Below are 24,466 nucleotides of genomic sequence, written 5' to 3' on the forward strand. Positions count from 1 at the left end.
CTTCTACACAAGGAGTAAAGAAAAAAAAAGCAAAGAAAAAAAAAGCCTGACAAATTCACTTCTTTTGGAAACTTATAAAAACACTTTTGTATTCTAAATGTCAAAAAGTTGCACAGAAGATTATTACCAGAAACCAGGCAGGTTACTCAATGAAAAATGAAAGCAGTGAAAATTTTCAACAATGAAAAATCTAAGGATTAAAAAATTCTGGCAGTAGGCTTTATGCAGGTCAATGTGTCTGTAAGCATTGCACTTGTAATTACGTCTTTCTTTAGTTAATTTTCTTTTTTTCAAGCGCTGTTGCTGTACAACCAGTTTACAGTGTGACCTGACTGTGAGATCTGTTTTCTCTTGTGCAATTCTAAGGATTATCCTATTCAATTAGGGTTGTGTCTATTTCAGGTATTAACCCCTCTGGCATTTTATTTTCTGTATAGAAAATGTTCCTTTAGATTACTTCAGTATTTTTTTTCCTCTTGCCTTTTTTTTTGTCTTTCAACAATACATTTGTTGTATGTCAGGTTATGAGAGAAGACACTCGGAGATTTGCTAACCAGAAGGAAGAAGTGCAAATGGGAATTAAAAAGCTGCGTGAAACTGTGAGTTTCTTACAAGGGTAATGGCTCAGCTTCCCAGTTTTGTTTACAAGAACACTTCCTTTATGGCTGTGAGCTCTAGTGCTCAGTTACATTTTTGTCATAAACTCTGAGCAGACAGGTATTAAAGAGATGTGTCTCTTCAGGGACCTGAAGAACTCCTAAAACTGCCAGGAGTTACTGTCTGCTTCTCAGTTTCCTTTGCTCCAAATGAATATTTTGTACCACCCTTATACCTTGTACCTTATACCTATATCTGTCCCCTCAGCAGGCTTATTTCTGCCTAACAACCTTCCATTATAGAAAATACTGTCCTCTCTTTTTTCTTCTGTTTCTTCCCATAAGGCAGTTAAAAGTGCAGGTAATTAAAATAATTTTCTCTGATATCAAGTTCTATAGTGTTAAAAATAGCATTTCCCCTATTCACGTTCAAATTACTTTTTATTCCTTACACTCATTTTTTAAAAAAACAGATTCAGAAAATGATGCATGAAAATGAGCAGGTGCCAGACATTGAGAAACTTGAGCACTGGGAGTTCAACCTGGATTTAGAAGAACAGGAACGAGTGCAAGAAGAGGCTGAACGAGACGTGGCCAGGGTATGGCAGAATGGGGGAACATTTTAAAACTGTAAGTGGAAAGGAGAAAAATGAGTGAATAACAGAGGATTATCTCAAAGTTGTGTTCACTGCTGAGAAGCAGAAAAACGGAAAAGTATTTAGAGTCACTTTTTGAAGCAGGTGAAACTGCTGATGCAGACAATGCAAATTGGAATATGATTTATGCCAGAAACTATAAATCTCACACTGTGGCCTTGGGCATGTTGCTTAAGTTCTAGAATGCTTTTCATCACATAGAAAATGATGCCTTCAGTACTATGCAATATAGGTTTTGGAGAAGATGGTAGTGATAGTCTAAGATGATGAAATATTGATAATTCATTTTATCTGTTAGTTTTCTTTCAATAATTCAATGCACATTGTCCATATCTTGTTACTTTGCATCACATCTTGCTATTTTCTCTTCTGTATCTTGAAAGGCGAGGAAGGAGATTGAGATGGAGAATTTATCCTACTGCTATTTGCAAGATTTAATCAAATATGACTGCTGGGATGTTATGTGTGTAAAAGGGCGTGCAGTTAAGGTAACCTCTTCTTTTTAAGACATTTTCTGCAGTAGTTTATTTATTCCTTAAGGTACTGAGACAAAATAACATGTTTCTGATTTGCTTATGGTGTGGGGAAAATTTTACCTCTTCCCAGGGCTCAGGGAAATCTTTTATTCTGTTCATTTTGTCTGAGCCTGGCTGATTTTACCTTCTAAGGTGGAAAAGGGTGCTGATTAGCAAATAGGCAACACTTTAATTCCTTGATCTCAGACAATATAGAAGTAAACACTATTTTTCTTTGTGCAGTCCATAGGATTTCTGCTACACAGAACATAAAGGCAAAACTTAACCCTGATTTTGCCTATTGTAAACAGAGGGAGATGAGTGAAACTGATGGTACTGGATTATCCTAAGGGTAGTGAAAGAGCAAGTCATTTTACAAAAAAAAAAAACTAGTTCTGGTTTAATTCTGTGGATAAAGATGGATAAAGAGACCACATCCATAGATTCTTTTTAAAAACTGTATTTAATACATTGTCTGTACTAATTGATCCTCAATTTTATTCCTGATTCTAAGAAGCCTTTGTAATTGTTTACCATTCAGGTATTGAACAAATTAACTGATAGAAACATCCTAAAGAAATTCTTACTTTGGGTTTTTGTATTTTAAATTTGAGCAGTGCTTCCATATGGATTGTCAAGTGAGTAATTATCCACTGAAGGAACGTAGTAAAGAAGAGCTGGAAACTTTGAAGAAAGTTCTTCACTTAAAGAAGACTGAGACAGCTGATCTTAAGGTACAGATCATGATATTTTGAGCTGGCATCTTATCACTTCTTTATCTAATTACATTCCTAAGGCTCATTTTCTTGCTGTTGAAGTTAATTTGAAAATAGAAATAAAGACGAAATGTTGCTAAAAAAGATGTATTAGTCTTAAATAATCACAGAATATCTGGGGTTAGAAGAACCCTTTGGAAGTTTATCTAGTCCAACATTCCTGGAGCATGCAGCACAGGGTTGTGTCCAGTGAGGCTTGGAATAGCTCCATGGTGAAAGAATCCATAACTTCTCTGGGCTACCTTTTCTCATGTTTGACAACCCTCTCAGGAAAAAGAACCCCCCAAGCCTTCTCCTTCCTGAGGGTAAACAATTCCAGTTCTCTTAGTCTGTCCTCACATGTAAAATGTTTAAAGTCTTTACTCATATTAGTGGCCTATCACTGGACTTGCTTCAGTATTCCCAGTGTTGTACTGGGGAACCTACAAATGGACCCAATATTCCAGATATGAACATTTCAACTTGTATTATTTTGATCACTGAGCTTAATTGAAGAATATAACCTCTAGAATTTTTTTCATCATGTGCCACTGGATCGTGTACAAATCTAACACAGTTGCCATGTTTGTGACATGCAGGCTCAGAAGAAAACTCTTGAGGTTGACTCTGAGACTGCTTTATCTGAGGAAGAAGGAGAGAAGGCAGCAGAAGAAGTGGCTGACAATGGTGCATCTCACTGCCTAAATGGAAGCCTGAGCTGTCAGTATGGTGGCGACACATCTACCCTATACCACCAATGTGACTTGCACACCAGGGAGCAGAAACTCCATCAGACAATATTATTGAAGGTGATACCTTCTGAAATTTGTCTTACTGCAGTGACACTCTCATATCTGTTGGTTTTCACAGCAGTCACAGCCACTGTTAGATTTTGGACATACTGACACTAAACAATGGAGAGTTGCACCAGTCTCTGAGTAACTGAGACAAAAGCTGATAAATGCACATAGTGCTGTGGATTTTCCAGCTTGGGTTTGGAAGAACAACATATGAAATTGATTATCCAGTTTCAGGGTATCTGTATCCTTTTCATGGTGCATTTTAGTAAATGGATACAGTAAGAGAGACATATGCTACCCTCTTAAAGTTCTACTTTTCTTTGTTGAGATCAATTATCTCTGCTAAAAGAAGAATTTATCCACTCAGAATACATGTTTTTTTAAATGATTATAAGGTCTGAGGTCTTCTTAAAAAGTCAGTTTCCAATGTTTGTTTGTTTAATGGACACATTTTACTTATATATGTCAGAGAATCACATGAAAGCATATTGAAACTGCAGGTTGCATCAGGAAAGTATATCCTTTGCTCTCCCTTCCTACACCTGTGACTTACAGTCTCTAGATTTACAGGTCACATGTTTTTTTCTTTGAAGCTCCTCCTTCTTTCAGCTGAAGAGGGCCAAAAAAAACCAAATAGACTGATTTTTTTATCTAACTTTGGCAGCAGCATGTTTCTTTCAGATTCTTTCTTAAATGCCAAATACGTAGAAGGAATGAATAAAAATTTCTAGGGAAAAAAAAAGGCAAAAAGAGATCATCTGCCCAACTCCATTTAACAAAGCTTGAACTCTGCCCTTATGATTTTCCCATAAAGGGTTTATCAGTTTATCTCCCTGTCACACACACAAATAGACACATTTATGATTCTGATGGCTTGAGGAGTAGTATATAAACATGGATGGATGTGACCTGTGATGCCTTTTCCTGGTCTTAAAATCAAGAATCAAACACAGTTGGAAGGGAAAAAGGGATTTTACCTTGGTATTTATTTTAAGGATCCTTAGGCGCACTACGTCCAGGTCAAATGCACCTCAATGCACACCACAATGCCCACCCACAATAGATCAGGTATAACATTCTAGGTCTTACTAATTAGCATAGCTATCAAAAATTCCCCAATGAGAGGCTTGAATGAGCCCCCCCCCCCAAGGAGCCTTCCCCTGGATGGTTCTATCTTAGTTTACAGAATGTGATCTGGAGAGGACCTTGGGGTCTGGGGCACACTGATCCCTAACTCTGAAGCTTCTGAAATGTTTAGTCTCCTAGCTTAACAAAATAAGTCTAAGAATGTAGGCTAAAAACCACTAAGAATACAAAAAGGTATAAAAAGGTATATAAAAGGGGTATAAAAGAAAAGGCAAAAAATCATTATGGCATCACCTGAACAGTACTGCTGTTTCCTTTTTCTCTATTCCAGGATGTAATTTACAAAGTGAAAACTGCTTTTAATGAGGAATTTGATGCAATTGTACAACAAAAGGAGCAGGAGATAGCACGAGTGAAAGAAGCAAACATGAAGATCCGAGAAATCCTGGAACAGCTTGAACTTCAAGTGGAAGTGTGGGAGCCAGTCCTTACAGATGATGAGATGCCGGAGCGAGCGCTCACTGTTCAGGATTCAGAGGTGTCTGAAAAATGCATCTTTCTATTTCACCCATTCAAATCCAGTTCTCTAATTCTTCACATTTCCAGACATTGTGTCAGTACTGAAAAACCTTAAAGCAGCTATGTCTGTATACTTAAAATCATCTTTTTGGCTCATTTTCTTCCCTTTCTTTTTTAAGGAGAAAAGACTTAATAAGTCAATCTGAAATGAAAAAAATATATACAAAATTAATTTACTGATGTTAAAAGTTTTCAAAATGCCCATAAATTAGGTAGGAATTCTTTGTTCCTGACATTCAAACTGGGCTTTCAGGAACTGCTTCCATAGTTAAGGGTTTGTCTGTTTTCTCTGAGCGCCATTTTGAAACAAAGTAGTTTCCAACTGAAAATCTAAGTATTAGAGCATACTTAGTAATGTACTTATAAATTCAATTAATTATTTACAAAGAAACAGCGTATTTCTTATGCAATATATTCCACTGATGTTATCTGCTCATGTGGCCAATCTTTTCCCATTTCTCTTTGCTCTCTCACTAGTGCATGTTATCCCACTGTAAGAATAGGCATGCACAAAACACAACTAGTATCAACAAAAGTGATGGTGGTTTATATTTTAAGATATTTAAATGTAGTTTTTGTAGCTGTACAAAAGGAGAATTTTCATCTTGAGGAATATTGTCATAGAGCAGAGAAAGCATTAAGAATTTGTATTACAGCATTGTCATGGTTTAACCCCAGTCAGCAACTATGCACCACACAGTTGCTCGCTCATTGCCCCATCTCATCAGGGTGAGGGAGAGAATTGGAAGGGTAAAAGTGAGAAAACTCATGAGTTGAGATTAGAACAGCTTCATAACTGAAATAAAATATCATAATAATAACAACAATGATAATCATAATGTAATTAATTAAATTAAAACTTAATCATAAATGTAATTAAGAGGAAAATAATAAAAAGAGAAAGAAAACCCAGGAAAAATAACTGATGCAAATGAAAAACAATTGCTCACCACCAACATACCAATCCCAAGGCTGAGGGATGCACTGTACCAGCTACTAGGAAGAAATTTAACTCCATCCCAGCCAAAACCAGGACCACCATTCTTCCAAAGCTTCTTAGTCCCCACGTGATCACGTTTGGAGAAAAGAACCCTGATATGAACCTCATTTTCTTCCTTCAGATTAAAGCTGAGAAATACTTGACTCAAGAGGAGAAAGAGCAATTGGAATTGCAGGCTAAGCTTGAACGGGAAAGACGCCTTGCTGCTATGGTAATTAAAGTAGTATCCTTCTTACAGGCCTTTGTCTCTGGTTAGGCTTTTTAATTAATGCAGCGCTGAAACATGCCAGTAATGTAGTATGGGAGAATAAATTTAAACTGGTAGGTAACGATATGTGCCTTTTCCCTCTTATTATTGTTTACAATCAGAACTACATAGGTCAGCTGGGGGGAGAAAAGATAGTGTTAGACTCACAGTTTTTAAGCATGTGCTTAGGGGCAATTTAAAATACCATATCAGGTGGCTGGGAACTAGATACATGTCCAAAGTCATGCTACTGCTCAGTCTGGAGCTTTGTGCTTGATATGTGTTTGTTGATTGAGCAGCCTCTGTTCTCCAGGGATCAGACTAGGAGACCATAGTGCTTTCCTCTGGCTTTAAAATCTATCTGTAAAAAAAAAGATGGTTCTGGCCCCAAAACAGATCCACAATAAGACAGTGACACTACAACTTCCTTCATCATAGCTTGCCAGTTGGCCAGGAATACCCTATGCCTATGTGTTCTTTCCAAAACTACCAAAATGGCAGTTTTAGTAAGTTATTTGGCATATGAACATCTGTTGTTCATACAGTGAACTGAAACTTTTGGCATGTTTCACACACATCCCCAAAGAGCATCAATCTACTAGTGACACACTGAATAATCTAGAGGCGAACACTGTTGTTGTCCCCAAAACGTGCAATTGCTACTCTTCTTTTGTACCTTCAAGTACTTTTTGTGGTTGTTCCCAGGATGATGAAAGACTGCGTGCTCTTGATGACATGATGGGTGGAGTGCTAGAAATCAGGAGGGAAGACGTTTTGAAAATGGTGAGATGCGTTTCTGCCATGTCCTTTAGGAAACTTGTGGGCTCTTAATGGCAATGTGAAATTCAACCAGCAAACCTCTCTCTAACCTCAGTGACAGAAGAAAGCTGGAGAACTGTAGAATTGAATTAGGACCAGATAGGCTCCATAAGAGAGCATACACAAAAAAAGACCACAAGATTCTACTTCCTGTGTATGATTTACTCATCAACACCTGTTCCTGTCACAGTGGAATACTGGAGGAACATTATCCATTTAATGTATCATCATTACATCTATCTAATATATTACCAATATAACAACTATATTGCTGGGGGGAGGGTCTATCATCCATGGCTGTGATCTTACAGAAAAACATTGTTTCATTTAACTCAGCAAATATAGATAGAGGAAGGAAAGGATGTGAAGGAGTGCCACAGAAAAAGGGTAGGGCACACCTAAGCACTCCTCTGAAATCGATCTGTTTTGAAAAATTAGGACTCCACTTAGAAGTTTACATTAGCATGGAGTTAGATTTGGGGTTCTGAGACAGAAAATGTGGTGTATCTTGTACTGACAGTAGTATTTGAGTACCAAATACTTGTATTTTACAAGATCCAGTAGTGAATTCCTGTAAGGCAGTGAGTCTAGCACAATATAATTACACTAAAATTACTGGTGCAAGTAACAGACAAGAGCAACAGAATATATATGTTACTTTGAGTTGTACCTTACTAAGAAATATGTTTCATGAAATTTAGTGCATGCTGTAGTTTGTTAGCGTGCTGATGTAGACTTAATATTGCTTTTTAAGCATATTTTTCTTCAATACTTCCAGGATATCCCTCCACCTTCTTTTATATCCAGACCTGAGGATCTTTGGAGTGAAGAAGAAAAGAAAACATTTGAAGACTATGAGAAAAAAGTCAAGGAACTGAATGAAGACAAAGAAGAGTATAGAGAGGTAAATTAAAATGAGGAAAAGATGGATTTGTTCACAGTGCTCATGACCAAAGCTTCCTGTCTTTCTCAGAAGCAAGTTCTAAAAATGAATACCAATAAACAGGCTGGAATAAGAATAAATAATCATCAAAGATCATGTGGCATATTAAATAAATCTTACCTTAGACAGTAGAATTAGGCAGTCTCCACTTACAACAATTACTATGGGTAAAAACTTGTGATAGCCTAAGAAGGTAACTTTCCTTCACAAATGTACCAGTAGTATTGAAATGTGTTTTTCAGGTTCCATTCCCAGAGTTGCTGATGCCATACACAAATAATACATTCCATATTGTGCATTCTCCATCATCTCATATATATAGATATATATCTAGAGACACATCAGAAATTATTTGTTCCTCCAGATGTAATATAACTGCTCTTGTCCTTCCCTTCCCCAGTTTCTAAGAAATGAATGGAAGAAACTTGAAGATTCCATCAAGGAAACAACACAAAATTTTGATGAGAGTGTCTGCAAACTCTCTGAAAAGAAAGTGAAATCACAGATGGTCATCTACCAGGTGTTGCAAAAAGCATTAATTTTTCATCTCTGCCTCTGTGCAGCAGAAATGTTAACTTTTATTATATTACAATCATTTCACAGGAAGAACTCAAAATAGTCAATCTCATTTATGCTTTACTGTTGGATGAAGAGTTGGACACCAGAGAAGCTGGACTTCATAAATTCCTTACAAAAAAGAAGAAAGAAAAAGTAAGTTGTCATTTGGAATGTTGTTAGGAGTAATGTCATGTTTACAGTACAGTTTCATGTGAAGTCTGCTCTTTCCAAACCAAAATCTTGCCATAAAGGACTTTCTGACAATTTACAGGGTCATTGGGGTTTTTTTCAACCTGTACATGTGACATACATATAAATACATCTGGTTTTCTTAATAGGTACTCAGCTCGGCTCATCTGTAGTTCTTTGGTAAAACTTCATACATTCAGAAGGGCATACTGCCATTTGTTTGCTACATATAATATTCTTTAGTACCTGGTATCAAGCTGAAAGTACCAATTATGTTGAATTTATGACAGGAAGATGCACAAAGAATGTGTAATGCCATCACATTTTTCACTGAGGTGTCCAGTGCAGGCCAGGACCATGCTGATGTGCGTTGCCAGTTCAAAGCATAAGACAGAGTGAGAGTAGCTGACCACGGAAGCAGAACGGACCACAGAGTACAAAGTGTTTATATTTTTATCAACCAGTTTAACCTCCTAGAGTTTATCCATTCCTGTCTAATCCCATAGAAGTCAACAAAAGCCTGGATAGCACAGCAGTAGATCTGGATTTCAATGCAAGTCTGCAGGTTGGTTCTGGCTCTTGGGACAATATTATCCCATTTGCCCACTTTGTCTTCATGGAGCTGTTCATGAGTCCACAGATAATATTCTGCTGCCTCCACGTGTCAGATGTCCTGCTCAGCCTGTGCAGAGCACCGTGTTTGGAGCTGCCAGTGGCACTTTGTGAGCTGCAGGGAGGGATTCCAAACAGGCACCTAGCCCCTACCACTGGATTGGATGGACTAGTTTTAAAGCCATCTGAAGCCAAGTGTACACCAGCTTACATTTTTCAAAATACTTTTTTTTTTCACTTTCTCAGTGGTCTCATTGGTACAACTTTTGGTCCCTGGAAACTGTCAAATACAACAAAACTGTCTCCCCAGCAGAGTATTAGCATTTAACAGCATCTATAAAACGTGACTTTAGTATGTTGACACTTAGCAGAACTCTGCCATGACAATGGGGAAGTTGCATTCTAAAGTTAAGAACTCTCCACTGAACAACATTTGAGATTTTTTTGACTGGTCTTACCTGAGATGATGTGAAAGTAAAAGAAAATCTGTGTGGGGGGAAAAAATATCAACATATGTCCTTACATTCAATGTTTCAAAATGCTTGTAAGCACTTCTTATACAAATTTGTTACATTCTTAAGCAGCAGGCTAGTTTAATTTCACAGCACTTCATCTTCTAGCAGTATCTACAAGTGACCCCTGAAGAAGGCACTCTATGGTTACTAAAAGTAGCTCACATGGTTTCTCTAGAAATAAGGAAGTGTCAGCTTTATCAGTGTATGTGAATAGCCATTCAGTGCTTCTGCTGGCTGTTTCGTTCCTGAAATCTTTTGGTTTTACTATAGGTCAAGAGTGCAAGAAAAATCCTGACTGCAAAAAATGGTGTTGAGGCTTACACAGGCCCCTATAAAGACGCAATACATGAAGGGAAGGTGAGACTCTTGGAAACACAAGGAGGTTCAGAAGTTAAAAGTTAATGTTGTGTCTTGATAATGAGAAGAATGTACTTCTCTGTAAGCAAGAGTTCTGGTCAACTCACTGATCAATGAAATTAGGCAATAAAGGACAGTATGTGTCCTTTAAATTGAAGAATTTTTGAAATAGTGCAGATTCCCATGATGTTTGGGAGTGCTTGGAAAAGCACTGTATCCTGTATTTCGAAGATATGGGCATGCTGATGTTTTTTTAAAAAATGATATTGTGGTAACAAGAAAGCTTTCTTCCCCACCCCCAGAGCCTGGAACATGGTTTTATAGAGGAGTTTGCTGATATACCTGAGGATCTCCTTCATGAACTTCTACAACTTTACAAGCATCGGCCAGAGTAAGATCCCCTCCCCTGCTAATATTTCTCATGAGTCAAGAATGAGAATACTATTTATTCTAATAGTCTACATTATATTGCCTGCTTTTTATTGGATAGTTAACAATAGCTAATTTCCCATCATGCTAACAATTGCTATTTTGAATGTACATTTCCTTATTCACTCCACAAAACCTATTTTAAATGCAATCTAAATAATCATCAGGTTCCAAGACAATATTCTTAGTTTGTGTAGTCTTATCTATTTGCTTTTTGCAAGAGACTGAGGTTTGTGACCTTCTTCTATGCAAGAGGAAATACAAAGTACATCCTGTCTGTGCTCTGTGTGTGCACTAGGACCCCATGGACTGAAACCCTCCTTGACACCGCCAACCCCTATGTGAAGGGATCACCTGAGGATTGCCAAGATGCACTTTCCCTTTTAATGAAAGCCATGGATGAACTGGATAGTCCTGAGCACATGCCTAGTGGCTTAGACCAGTCTGTGTGGGAACGTTTTTGTCTGGCTAGACGAAATAAAATGGAGAGTGAGGAGCTGGTACGTAAAAGTCTTTATTTTGCCCATATACTTCTTGATATTTTGGAGTCTTAAACTTAAGTGGAGTTATCATGTATGGTCAAGCTAATGGTGAAATCCAGGATCCATAAATTCCATTGGCCTTTGAAAGTTTCTTCTGGCCACATCAATTCAGAATAACTAGGAAGCCTGTTCTCTTGTTCTAGCTGAGTTGTTCTTCAGAGGAAAAATTAGCATGTTAATATGGATGGATTTGATCAGAGTGATTGTGATCTTGATATGGTTTCATTAAAAATAAAAAAATATCACTTTCCTTTTCTCTATCTATACCAAAAAAAACTATAAGGTATTTGATTCCCATTACCTGTTGAAGTCATCCTCTCCCATTAGCATTCTACACTTGCACCAATGCATTCCAATATTTTTCTAGAACATAAAGAGCAATTCTTAACAAAAGGTGTTTCTGGAGATGTATTTGTTCATTATGAAAGCATGAATGCATAAATCTGAATTATCCAGAAAAAGATATACATGAAATTTGACCAAAGGAGATGCAAATATGATTTCCCTTCAAGTGAATAAACTATGCATATATGAACAAATAATTTTCTGAGCAGAGTACAAGGATTGTAACCTTTATTTCTCATATGCGGTACTGAGATTCTCAAAATACTGGGCTGCATTATTTATGTATACAGGTATCTTCTTAGGAACTTGTCTTCTCTGTCCTCGTCAGGCTTGCCCTGACATACTGACAAAGTTGAAAAAGTTGGGAATGTCACAATGTTGCTTGCCTAGGGGAAATGGAAGGCCCTAGCACTGGAAGAGATGCAGGCCTTTCTCCGGAGAAGAGTGGATGAAAATGAGAAGATGAAGTCAGAATTAGAGAACATTTTCCAAGAACTCACTTGGTAATTTTGTGTCTTTTCCTATGTTCAGCTAACCTTTAATACTCCACTAATACAGAACAAAAGTTACAAACAAAATTACACATCTCTGTTCTCCAACACTCTTTTATCTAGGTTTCATTGTTGCTTGGACCTGCAATATTTAATTTTTTCATGTACATAACATAATTTTCACATTCGTTATCATCAAGACCGAATCCCAAAGTGAAATATACAGGAAAATGGCTGGAAGTCTCTTCTGTTTTCTTTTCAACTGATATTAAGACCTCTTTTCAGTAATAACATTTTCCCTCAGAACATCTGCTAGAGTATGTTAAACTGAATCCAGTGGTTGAAAACTTCATGTATACACATACCATAAATTGCAGATTTTGTAGTCACTTTAGAAGCAAACAGAAGACAGGCTGTTAAAGAGTAAGCCCTACATGGACATACCACCATTATGTAATAAATACAACCATTGAGAATCATGGGAGGATTTATATAATCCTGTTGAAATCACTAAATGCTGTTTCTGTTTTCTGCCATCTTAGGCTGAAGGAGGAAAAGATGAAGCTTCAGCAGAATTTGATGGTCCAGTTTTTGCTAAAACAAGGACAGGTGGAATTGGGAAGTACTGAGGTCCCAGACTACAGTGATGCTGTTCTCATTAACAGGAGTGTTGTTGAAGAACTGAATAGCACTCTTGCGGTAATTCACATTATCTGAAAGGAATTTAAGCTTTTTAAACAAATGTATTGTCCTCCGGGGGCTCTGCTTTATCTCCAGTTTGACATCTAGTTTCAATTCAATACAACACACCAGCAGGCTCAGTTGTAATCTAGAAGCTATTAAGAATTCTCTAATGTCTCTTCTCATGATGTAAAGATTGCAGTGCAGACTGCTTTCTCGATGTTTGGTCAATACAATTTAGATCAATGAAATGGCAACAGTCTTCAGACACTCCATCACTTACACATATATTGTAAATAGAAAATGCTAATATCCTGGGACCAGTCCGAAAATTCCCTCGAGGCAAACTTACAGTCATGTTAAGAAGCATTTGAATAATAGCTCACATTAAATTAAAAAATTAATACAGCTTTTTATGTAAGGTGAAATTGGTGATGATACTTAAAACAGTTTTTCATACCTTCATGAACTGTTCATTTTTTAGGCATTCTAGCTGTACAAAAATTGCCTTTTACTCCTACTGCACAAAGCCTTCAGTAACATCTGCAAAATACCTTTAACAGAGCAAGCTTGAATTTGTAGACCTAAAATGCCTTTCCATTCTTATGTAAGATAGATAGATGGAGGGAGAGGGTAGTTGTCATTTTCTTCATCTATTTCTATGATCCAAGGCTGTGACACAGAGCATAAAAGAGAACAAACTTCCTTAAAAGATAACCATCTGGAGCAAATCCTGGAAAGAGACTGCAGTATAGCATGTTTAACTGACTAAAAATATAACTTTAGAAGCTTGCCCCTCTTCTTGCAAACAATTATTCCATAATCTGCAAAGTGTGTTAATTAGCATTTATCTATTTTTTTAGGCTCAAGGAGAAAAAAAAATTACTGCCATGGTAGAATTTAAAGACTTCTCTAAAGGGATAATACAGCTGGAATGGGAACACAAGAAAATGAAAATGCAGATACAAGATCTGACAGAGAAGGCTCGGGATATTGTAATACTACCTATTTCAAAAGATTGCCAGCTAGTGAGTTGCTTTCTCTAATTTATATTTTAACTGCAGAAAATTATGCTGCCTATACCTGTAAGAAAGATCGTTTATATTTATACCTCGTAAGTCTCTTATTACCTGAGAAATATGACGCCTAATAGGTCAACAAGTCAGCTTTCAAAGGGAAGTTTTACTCATGAGATTAGCAGTGATGAAATTCTTTGGGACATTCAAGTGTAAATTAAGGCAAAATTAGCCCTAAATATTAGTGTTTCAAAACTGGCGAATAAGGAGTCAGGATTTTGCGCCACAAGGAACATCTTTTAAACCGAGCAGCATCCTTTTTAAGTGGAAGGTCTGAGGTGCCCCCATCTGGTATCACACAGAAATACCGTAACTTTGCTCTACACAGACACTGAGCGTTCCTGCCCGAGCCTCACGGAGTCCCACCCTCTCACTGCCCTCTTTGCTGGCCCAGCAGCAGAACAGGGAATTGTTTGCCATGCCTGGCAGGCAAGAGGGGGCAGCCGGCCAGCATGTCAGAACCGACATAGCTCTGAACAAGCCCAGCTGGCAGGCCAGGAAACAGAGGTAAAGGTCGTGGGACACAGCCAAGGATACTGCTGGGAGAAGAAAGGAGGAAGAAGAAAGGTTGTAGGGAAAGTCTGAGGGTATTGCAGTATGGGATGTAGGAGACTGCAGGGAAATCTTACGGGCTTGTGGTGATGATGTGGGTGGCATAAAGGTTTGGAGTGAGGGATGCTGGAGGATGGGTAGGCTGAAGATGCAGCAGTGGGGACATCTATAATGCATAGAGAAAAAGAAAAGTGTTGGACAGCAGGTAAGGATACTGCAGTTCAATCAAAAGATTAGAAGAAAATTCAAACCGTACGTTTTCCTTAATCTTCGTTTGTTTTGCTGCTCTCCAAATGCTTGTTCTGAATGACAGCCACAGGACTTTAACTCCAGTCAACAGAACAGCTTTCCAAAGAGGTGATGTGACAATACATTGAAAAATTCTTGTGGCAAATTTATCACCAGTGTTGCCATTAGCTCAGACTTCATTAACTGATGAGCAGAACTCTCACCCTTCAGAGAGAATTAAACTGCCCATAGCAAAGGCATTTTCCAGTTTAATCAGAATTTGAGTGCCCTGAGGGGCTTGACTTATGTCACTTTTTGAGTAGAAATATGGGGTTAGTGGGAAAGACAAGGCAACAAATACCCCAACAATAGGAACGGAAAAAAGGATGGCTTAGATAAATGTGTGTGGGCAAGGACCTGAGAATATCTGGAATGAGGGCTGTTAATGAAGCAGTGAGTGAAAGAAGTTTAATTCTGTAGACAAGGAGCCTTCTGGGTCTTTCCTGCTTCTCCTCTTCTAACTAGAACAGTCCACAGAATTCTACCTGTCACTTTGGTGGGACAGTACTCTGGAAGGATGAATCTACATCTACAGAAACTTTTCTACTGCCCGTTACAGATCCATAAAAAATTATGGGGTTTACCATTTGTCATTTGATAAAGAGGTATTTTAGTAGCAGTGTGCTCAATGAAAAAACCAATAATTTCTCTGAAATCTCAATCACTATGCAGCTAGAACAGTAAAAAAAGTAAGAACGACTAGGAAGCCATTAGACAGAAAATAATTTTCCTCTCTAGCCTAAAGACAGACTGTCTTAGGCCTCCAGCTGTGTTATCTTAGACTACGTTATAAACAAAAGTATAGCTTGGGGCTTTTGACAATCTCAGCGTAATTGTTTGGCCCTTGTTTCCATCATAATTATATAATAGATAACATCCTTTTTAACAGCTGCACAGCCCAGTACTCATATAGCATCCAAGAGTATCCTTACAATGTCCATTTATGATCACTAGTAAGCTTTACCACTGCGGAATTTTAGTTCTTTGAGTTTCACATAGTATGATTTTCTTTATAGAAGGGTAGAATGGTTGAGAATTAACAGGCATAAGATAATTTCTTTCTGGTTTTACTTCTTCAGTTCCTAACTGTGCAGAACTACGACACCCACATCGCTCAGCACTTAGCCGGGATGGAGCAGAGTCTTGGTGTCATGGATAAGGTAAATCCTAAGTGAACCACCACATCTGAAAGTTTAAATGCAGCTCCTTGCCTTCATTAGCAAGAGGTGTTGGAAAGAATAAGGGCAATTGATATAGACATGCTAACTCAAGGACTGAGTACAGCCATAATAGCACACACACACACACACACACACACATATATTTTTATATATATCTCATGTATTTGTACATCTGGCTTTCAATAGTTTCCTCAACTTGAGCTGTGCTGTTTACAGCAGCAGTTCTCTAATGTTTGGAAGCAGTCATCATAGATGGATTGCTGCAGAGATCAAGCCTAGGGAGAGAAATCTACTTGCTCTGTTACTGGAATTAAATACTTTCCTATCCTGAACATCTGAATGCAGACCTGCTAATCACTTCTTACACAGCACCGCATATAAAAGTCACTCTTCCATTTCTAATGAAGCATTCTTTCAGTCTGCACTGTTTAATGTTTCTCTCCAAGAGCACCAGCGTGTTCGAAGTATCCCTGGCCCCTGTATTCAAAATAACAGAGACATAACAATCTGATTTGCTGGCTATCTCATCTATTTCTTCATTCAGATTATGACTGTCCTTGTTTTTAAGTGATTCCTCTGGATTTTCTCCAAGTTGTGCTAGTTGGCATCAGCCTCCTCTTCCTCTTCAAGCTTTAGTATTTATCTTGTCCCTTTACAGCCCATCCATCAGCAGCAGCATGTCCTTAAGAGCATGTCCTTAACTCACTGATTCAATTTCCTTCCTTTTCTCCCTTTGCCTTTCAAGTTTTATCTTTAATATATCTCTCTTCCTGACCCATACCTCTTTATTCCTTGGCTGCTCCTTAAATTAGAACTCCATAATCATATTGGGATACAGTGTGTGAAAGACACTATGCAAAGTAAAGCTTAGAATGTGCTACTAGTCAAATCAACATACATGTAAGTTTATCAAGCTACAACACAGTGCTTAAGATTATAGCTTTTCATCATAAGTTTGTCTGAACAGTTTTTCTATGACCTCATATACTTTCTTTATTAATTTCAAATGAACAGTTGCACAAGAAGAATGTGAAGAACCATCAGAAAAAAGTTAGAGAGCTGAAGAAGGGCATCCGTCTAAAAGAGCAAGCAAACTACGAGCTCAGCCTGCAGCTGAAGGAAATGCTTATCTCTGTGTCAGAAAGGATGCACATCATTGAGGCAGCTGGTGAGTCCAGGGATGCACTTCAAGGCACAAGCAAAGAACGTTCAGAAAATAACTCCAAGGCTGGACAGTGCTGTTCTCCTCCACCAGCTGAGGGGCAAGGAATGCCTGTCTGTTACTGTGTGTGCACAATGAGCAGAGTCCCTCCTGCCAAAGCCTAACATGGTTACTGAAGAGTTACCTGGAGCCTGTGGCTCTTGTAACCAAAGCTAATTGACTAAATTCCTGAAACTATTCAAGTCAAAATATTACAGTCATTAATAACTTCATTAGGCAACATGCTTTCATTTTTTCTGAGAGCTGTTCAATGGGCTCCTTTCCACCCTTCCAAGAGAACACAGGAAGTAATGTGGAGCAAAAAACGGTATTCACTATTAGGAAAACTATAGACATCTTTCCACTAGTGGAAAACAGTTACAGATTTTCAAAACAGTGGGCACTTGCTAGAAACTAAAGAAAGCACGCCCAGTACCTTTTTGAAAGATTTTGCTTTATTCAGTACTATAAAGGCTCTTAAGCCCAACTGTGAGCCTTTTTTAAAATGCTTGCCTATTTTACACAGAACTTGGAATAACCCCAGGACAAGTCCCATGTAAATATAGACTACACCTGCCCTATGAGCACAGGCTAACACTAATACTTTATTTTATGCAGACACACGGGATATTTCTGAAAAGATCACAAAGCAGCGTTACCAAGAGATTTTGAAGCAGAAATATCTACGGAACTTTATAAGGGAACAGGAAAAACAGCTTACAATTCTTCAGTCAGAAGCTGAAAGTCTGAAACCAAGAATACTCCATATTGTTTAAAAATCAGAGTCTAGGTAGATGAATAATACCATGGTCTTATCTAAGGAAAAGAGTTTTGACATCTGATTCTTCTCCCTGAACTTTTCTTCCCACAAATTATTTCTTCTGTAATTCCTTTAAATATAACTTCCATTTGAAAGATGCAGGTTTGTCTGGTTTGTATTTTTTACCCCCATTATAGTTCAGTTGATGAGATTTATTTCTACTGGTTTTGTTATATAAGCCATGTAGCTCATTACAGAAAACAAAGGATACAAGAAAATGTCGACTGTTAGAAGAACAGGTATATTTGTATGTCCATTGTTTGCAATATGCAGTTGTAGGACCTTTTAAAGGTAAAGAAATCTCTGAATTGGCATCTGCTAACATTAATGTCTGTGGATTTAACATAATTTACCCTTGTAATGGCACAGGTGCAGGTTTCTGAGCAGATGTAGGGATGTTTTGTCCTGACCATGTGTGCGACCTGGCCCCCTCCCAAAAGCAGCTGTGTCTTATCATGGTATAATTACCCACAGCCAGCAGGAGCTGTGGCTGCTGCCACGGGCAGGAGCACAGGAGAAACAGGTTTGGAAGCATCTGGCCTCCTGAAATAGCTGCTAGCATCTCCCACCCCTTTACATTTGAGATGCAGTATATTCTCCTGCCAGATCCCTCCACGACAGCTAAGAAAAATAAAGAACCTATGATAAAATTAACTACTGCTGGAGCCCAATCTACCTGCTCGGGCATTTTCCCTGCATTTTATTTCCCTGCTTCATGGTGTGTGTCACTTCTTCTCCTTTCATAAATTCACATGACATCTAAACCCATTTCATTGTGAAAGCATCAATAGCTTTGATAGCTTAAAATTCTACATTTTAAAGAAAAATCTATTTCTGTTGTGATCCTGTACATCTCCTTTTTTGCTTTACCATCTGTAAGGATTTTAATTACATCTCACTTATTGAAACACTTTTTGTCTTCCTGCTGAAACTGCCGTAGAAGCACCTGAGTTCCAAATGTGCCAAGGATCTCAGGGAAGAGAGCTGGCCCCTTCACCAGGCACCATCATCAGGCAGAGAAATAGTGCTTTAATACTCAAAATACAATTAGCAATAAAGGGTGTTCTGCATTAATTCTCTGTGGACAGCAACAATCAGTATTCTTAAGAGCAAGCTATAGGTACAGGCCTAAGTCTAATGAGCCCTATCACTGTTAAGAGGGTGAGTATGATCTTTGGTTTTCTTTCTCTTGAGCTGTCTAAGAAATTACTTCCTTATTAAGGAAACAGGATACAGCACCTGTAAACAAAAGAGGTAAGGTATAACCAATAAGAAAACAAGATTCCTAGCAGGGAGAGTTGTAAAGTAAAGATTTGTGTATTGTTACACTTGAGAAGCAGTGATTTTGGGAAAATAAAAAACAGAAGTCATCATGATGAGAAAATAAACAATTTCAAGTTAAAAAAAATAACTTTTAAAAAAGGCATTTATTGGAGCAGAAATGAAATTATAAAGATTTATTCAGCTTTAAGATGCTGTGTTTGAAGCAATCCCATTTAATAAGGCCTTGTTTTTCTTAATTTATTTAAAGAGAGAAAACACCTCGGTATAGTATGAGAGTAGAAAGTTGGTTTCAATTTTCTTGCCTCCCTTTGTATTACCTCAGGCTGTGGCAGAATGTTTATGAGACGGCAGCCCTGAAGAGACTGTCTGGACAAGTACCTGAAAGCAACTACATTATGGCACATTTCCTTCAGTAAAAGTTACAGCTAGTGAGAACATCTTATCTCAGCTTTGGTGTATTAACATCATGAAAATTAGTTACCTTTACTTAACTCACAAAATGCTGTCATTAGCCTTCATTGGCTGACTGGCACCAGGAAGACATTTGTAAAATGGAGGTATCTACAAACTGAACTCTTCCCCATCTGAACATGAACAGAATTGACATCAATACAAGTAACCATGCAGAGACTAATCAAAAAATGGACTGCTTTCTACCTGTTAAAGTATGACTTAATTTTATTTTTCTTAAATAAAAATTCACTGACCAAGTCATTAAGCCAGGTTCTCCAAAACATCACCAGTTTGATTTTTTTCCATTAAGTAATGCCTTTTACAGTGCCTACTGTATGTATGTACAAAGCTTTACAAGTATCTCTGGAGAAAACCTCCTAACCCCAAAGCATAAAGTCCACTGACCAGCACTTCTGACATGATCAGAATTTATTCAGTCTTTTCTGCTTTTGTATCTGTGTAAAGAAAACTCTGCAGCTGCAGATTATGCATCTACAAAATCTTCTTCTGTTCTGCTGTAGTGCAGTAACTGGTCTTCTAACCCAAAAGTATCAATGAGCTGAGTGAGACTCACTTTCTTGCCATCTGCAGAAAAGGCCGACTGCAGTTCATACAGCATCATCTGGGTGCTACTTCTCCACTTCGCTATCAAAGCCTGCAGCTCAGACAGGTTGTTCTGAAATTGGGACAAACAAAAAAAAGAGTCATCATTTGCTGATATAAGGGGGTTTTGATACCCTGCAGGTATTGTTATACAATGCCTTAAACTGAGACAATACACAAACACCACACTAAAAACACAGTAAGTATTGCCTCACCTTGGATCGATACATCTTCACCAGTTTCAGCCTACGAAGTAGCTCTTCCTTCTCCTGCACTTGTTTCACCAGCTTTACTTTTTCTTCCAGGGACTGTTGCTGACCAAGATCAACCTGTAGCACACCCAAATTCTCTGCTGATCCACACGGATCACTCTCCTGTAAGGGACTTTTGAAACATGTATGCCCAGTGCTATTTCCTTCCAGATTTTCAGAACCATCCCGTAATGTGGAACAGTCTGTACTTGTCTCTGGCAAGCACCCTGTGTCAGCACCAGCAGAGTCTTTTTCTTCGGTGTCTATTTTGAGCCTCTTTGCCACTGTAAAATTGGCATTAAATGAACGTCTTGTTTTCCTTAATCGTTCCCTCAGAGCTGCACTCATTTGCTAAAAAATAAAATAGATAAACCCAAAAAACCCAGGTGGTCAGAATAATCTCAGATTTTTATCAAATCTCAAAAAACTGTTTACCCATCATTATTATTTACATAGAATAAGTAATATATTTAAGTATCATTGTAAAGCCAGACTTCCTAATTCTCTGTATTGCCTTCAAAAGCTTGAACAAAGTTAACTTCCTCCTTTCACACGTATTTGCACACATAGCTGCAAGATATGGAAAGATGTAGCTCCACATTTTCTTGGACAAAATCCCATATTCTATTGAAGCAAACTTACTCATCTAGTCTTTGTGTAAAAGAAATATGGCATATTTCATCTTGGCTAATTTTATTCGATCAAGTTCAATTTCCCCTCTAATTTAATGGAGGTGAGGGTTATTTTTCCTGCTGTTCCACCCTATCACAAATATACATCTGTATTAGAACTAGTACACAAATCTGTATTCTAGAGCATATTAAAAATATCTGTAAAGTTTTGACTTGTTCATGCTTTGAGATACTTCACAAGCATCTAAAAAGATTTTTTCTTCAAAATAACTATTTCTTTATAATCTATGCCTAACGTTTTTATTTATAGAAATGCACTAAAATATAGGAGTGAGGGATTAGTTATAGAATACTTTCAAGCCAAGCCTGTCCTGCATTGGTCTGGATACTGTAACAGTATCACCAATTCAAATGCCAGGATAAGACCAAAGCAGAACTCAGCACTATGGAGAATATACAAACTGAAAGCATTGTACTTTGTTCCACTGCAGGCAGAAGTCACAGAAAGTCATCCTGCATGCATAGCAACCCAGAAAACTAGGATTTGAGAAAACTGAAGGTGACAGGTTGAAAGAAACAAGCAAAAAGTCCACCCCACACCCTATATAGTATTTGAATTTCTTAATATGGCATTTGGATTATGTTGCCCCATCACTTTGTATTCACAGCCAACATCTGCATTTTCAGAGCAAAGTATACCAGGCACATTGCTTACCTGCACAGCCTTGTACCTACAGGTATAAGGTACCTGGCTTTGGACTTCCAGCAAACAATATCTCAGTGACTTCTGACTCCCTTATGATTTCACAAGCATTTTTGTTACTGTGAAGAATCACACTATTGGAAAAGCATTAAGTTTTCATACCTGTTTCCCTGAACTAGTCCCCTGTGGAGGTGCTGCCCCAGAATCCTTGGGAGTATTGCAGAAAGATGGCAATTTATCCAGCACTGACTCTTCCATCTCCAGATAAACAGCAGTCTCTGTTAAATGACAGAATGAATTATGGTGTCATTTTCACCTGATTATAATGAGCCATGTGGCTGCAGAAATGAGTAAAAAGCTCTAATATTAAATTCTGAGGCTTATTTTCTAATTGGCATGTTCAAAAAAGACATCTGCATAAGTTACACAACTGTTTCATGAGCTAAGTAGCATCTTGCTTTGTGAACAGCTTTTCTTTAAGAGGATGCATGACACTACTAACTGCTATGAAGTATTTTACCATCAATTTTATATATTATTTTTCCCCTCGCTCCTAAAGCTCTGTGGAGCCAGGAAGATTTTTGTTGTCCACATGTATAAACAATTAATCTTTTTTACAGAACAGAATAATTGGGTATCCAGGTCCGTGAAAATAATCCAGTCTCATTTGATCCTTCCAGGGATGCTGCTTAAAAAAGTAATTACTCACACAGGTAGAAGTTTTGATTAACAGGAAGCATCCCCAGCTCACTCAGAAAGGCACCTTAATTAAAATGGTTAAGTCACACCTCCCAGCACGAACCAACTTCAAATCCATTTGGCAATGTTTAACTTCATTTAGTAATTGTGAGCCACCTGCTAATGACCAGAATGCAGCTGGAAAATCGACAGCTACACCTCTGCTCACTTGCAAATTGCAATTAGGAGTTTTGAAACAGAAGCCTCTCAAGAATAAAATCCTGTGAACCAAAACTAGGCAACACAGGAGTGGCACAAGGGGCTTCCTCTTCAGAGATTAAAAATGCCAAAGCTTTATTATAACAAAGCCTTAATAGCCCAGCAACCCTGGTCTTCCTGGCTTGATACCAAAGGATAGAGGTACTCATTTATCTTAGAAGTTAACATTCCTCCCCAGCTGTTCAAAACTGAACATACAGTACTCTACTAAAACACCCCAGACCTTAGCAAAGAGTCTAGTTAATTGGGTATTTTAGCAATCTATCAATTAAACAGGAAGCCCACAGCATCCATTAAATATCATGGAAGTTTAATACTATTATTTCTTGGTATAAGCAAGAGTCTAGAAAAAGCTACATCATGCTGATGTATACTGCATGTCACAAATATGTAATAAGTCTTTCCAAGCAGCAAAATCATTTCAAGGCTAAGAGATAGCTTTAAAAATAGATAGCTTTAAAAAACCGCAAACAATCCTATGATTCACTACCTTTACTTTCTAATGCAGATTCGTTTACAAATGACCATAACAAATACTCTTTGCACTAGTGTGCTAATGCTGTTACTTGGCAGCACATACACACAGATCTTCTGCACTCTTAAAATCCTTTCCCTGTATCTTAGGCCAAGAATCCTTGACATTTTCAAGCAGTGATGCTGTTTAACACACAAGTAATTCTGTCCAGTAAGTAAAGAAAACCTGAGTTAGAAGGGGAAAAGACAATTTTGCTTTTCAGTACTTACTTGACTTTGGCACTTTGGGTACGCCTGTGACTACGTCCTCAGTTTTCCTGCTTATAGCTACGTTATATAACGGCATTCATTCCTTTTACTTTCTCAACAACAAAAGATTCTATAAACACTCAATACAGCTTTTGCCTTGCTAGTTTTCCACTCGCAGAAAAGCAGGACGAAGGCTGGGCAGCCCACAAGCAGGGCCACAGACCCGTGAAGCTCGTTCTGAGGTGTCGCACCCCAAAAACGCAGCCACAGCACCGACCCACAGGGCTGAGGAGAGCGGGGAGGCCCCTCGGGGAGCACAAACCCCCCAGAACCCGGGTGAAGGAGGAAGGAGCCGGGCAGAGCCCCCCTCGCTCCCCTCACACGGTTCAACCTCCCGCTGCCGGGGCAGGGGCGGGGCGGGGCGGCCCCGCGCCTGCGCGCCGCGCGCGCCCGGGTGGTGCGAGCTGTTCGCGCCTGCGCGCAGTGGGAGGCGCTGTGGGGCTGAGGGTGCGTCGGGAGGGGTGGGAGCTCCCGCTCCCGCTCCCGCTCCCGCTCCCGCTCCCGCTCCCGCTCCCGATCCCGATCCCGCTCCTGCTCCCGCTCCCGATCCCGCTCCCGCTCCCGATCCCGATGTCGCGGGTGGAAAACGCGGGGCATCCCCGAGGACCTCGTAGACTTTCCTGTTGCATCTGGGCATGCCAGGAGGTGCTGTGTCCCTTAGGCCAGTGTGGGCCCGCCACTACATGGCTGGGGTCAGGGCTAAGGCTAGGTGCCACCTCAGAGAATCACAGAATCGGTTAGGTTGGAAAAGACCGTTAAGGTCATCGAATCCAACCTATGACCCAACACCACCATGCCAGCTAGACCATAGCACCAAGTGCCACGTTCAGTCTTAAACACTTCGAGGGGTGGTGCCTCCACCACCTCACTGGGCTGCCTGTTCCAATTCCAGACACCGTTTCTGTGAAGAAATTTTTTCTAGCAACCAACCTGAACCTTCCCTGGCCTAGCTTAAGACGGTAAGACA

General features: G+C 38.8%; 2 protein-coding genes across 3 annotated transcripts in view; one reads left to right on the forward strand and one right to left on the reverse strand.

Moving 5' to 3' along the window:
• CFAP43 (cilia and flagella associated protein 43) overlaps nt 1-17,934 on the forward strand; it is a 43,157-nt gene extending 25,223 nt beyond the window's left edge. The window contains exons 20-39 of one of the 2 annotated variants that reach the window (XM_010409196.4): nt 522-599; nt 1,070-1,195; nt 1,636-1,740; nt 2,385-2,501; nt 3,122-3,331; nt 4,740-4,946; nt 6,109-6,198; nt 6,940-7,017; nt 7,832-7,957; nt 8,397-8,516; nt 8,600-8,707; nt 10,141-10,227; nt 10,530-10,618; nt 10,955-11,156; nt 11,934-12,046; nt 12,577-12,733; nt 13,579-13,743; nt 15,711-15,791; nt 16,827-16,980; nt 17,632-17,934. In XM_010409196.4, the coding sequence (XP_010407498.2) occupies nt 522-599; nt 1,070-1,195; nt 1,636-1,740; nt 2,385-2,501; nt 3,122-3,331; nt 4,740-4,946; nt 6,109-6,198; nt 6,940-7,017; nt 7,832-7,957; nt 8,397-8,516; nt 8,600-8,707; nt 10,141-10,227; nt 10,530-10,618; nt 10,955-11,156; nt 11,934-12,046; nt 12,577-12,733; nt 13,579-13,743; nt 15,711-15,791; nt 16,827-16,980; nt 17,632-17,789 (2,571 nt within the window). In that variant the 3' untranslated portion in view covers nt 17,790-17,934. The other variant, XM_039553769.1, reaches the window with a different exon arrangement.
• A 1,843-nt stretch (nt 17,935-19,777) lies between these two features.
• Nucleotides 19,778-23,857, reverse strand: SFR1 (SWI5 dependent homologous recombination repair protein 1). Its single transcript, XM_010409183.3, has 4 exons — nt 23,461-23,857; nt 21,922-22,037; nt 20,389-20,775; nt 19,778-20,246 (listed from the first exon to the last, which is right to left on the reverse strand). The coding sequence occupies exons 1-4, from the start codon at nt 23,534-23,536 to the stop codon at nt 20,055-20,057; spliced, it is 771 nt and encodes a 256-aa protein (XP_010407485.1). The 5' UTR covers nt 23,537-23,857; the 3' UTR covers nt 19,778-20,054.
• Between the last annotated feature and the right edge of the window lie 609 nt (nt 23,858-24,466).

This window comes from Corvus cornix, chromosome 6 (genome assembly GCF_000738735.6).
Source record: "Corvus cornix cornix isolate S_Up_H32 chromosome 6, ASM73873v5, whole genome shotgun sequence".
Lineage (NCBI taxonomy): Eukaryota > Metazoa > Chordata > Aves > Passeriformes > Corvidae > Corvus > Corvus cornix.

Bases quoted from the DNA above. Each gene is read 5' to 3' on its own strand.
- SFR1 (XM_010409183.3), bottom strand. From the start codon at position 23,536: ATGCCGTTATATAACGTAGCTATAAGCAGGAAAACTGAGGACGTAGTC. The intron at 20,776-21,921 runs GTATGAAAACTT...TTTATTTTTTAG, and splicing joins GGACTAGTTCAGGGAAACAG to CAAATGAGTGCAGCTCTGAG. The intron at 20,247-20,388 runs GTGAGGCAATAC...TCCCAATTTCAG, and splicing joins TGAAGATGTATCGATCCAAG to AACAACCTGTCTGAGCTGCA.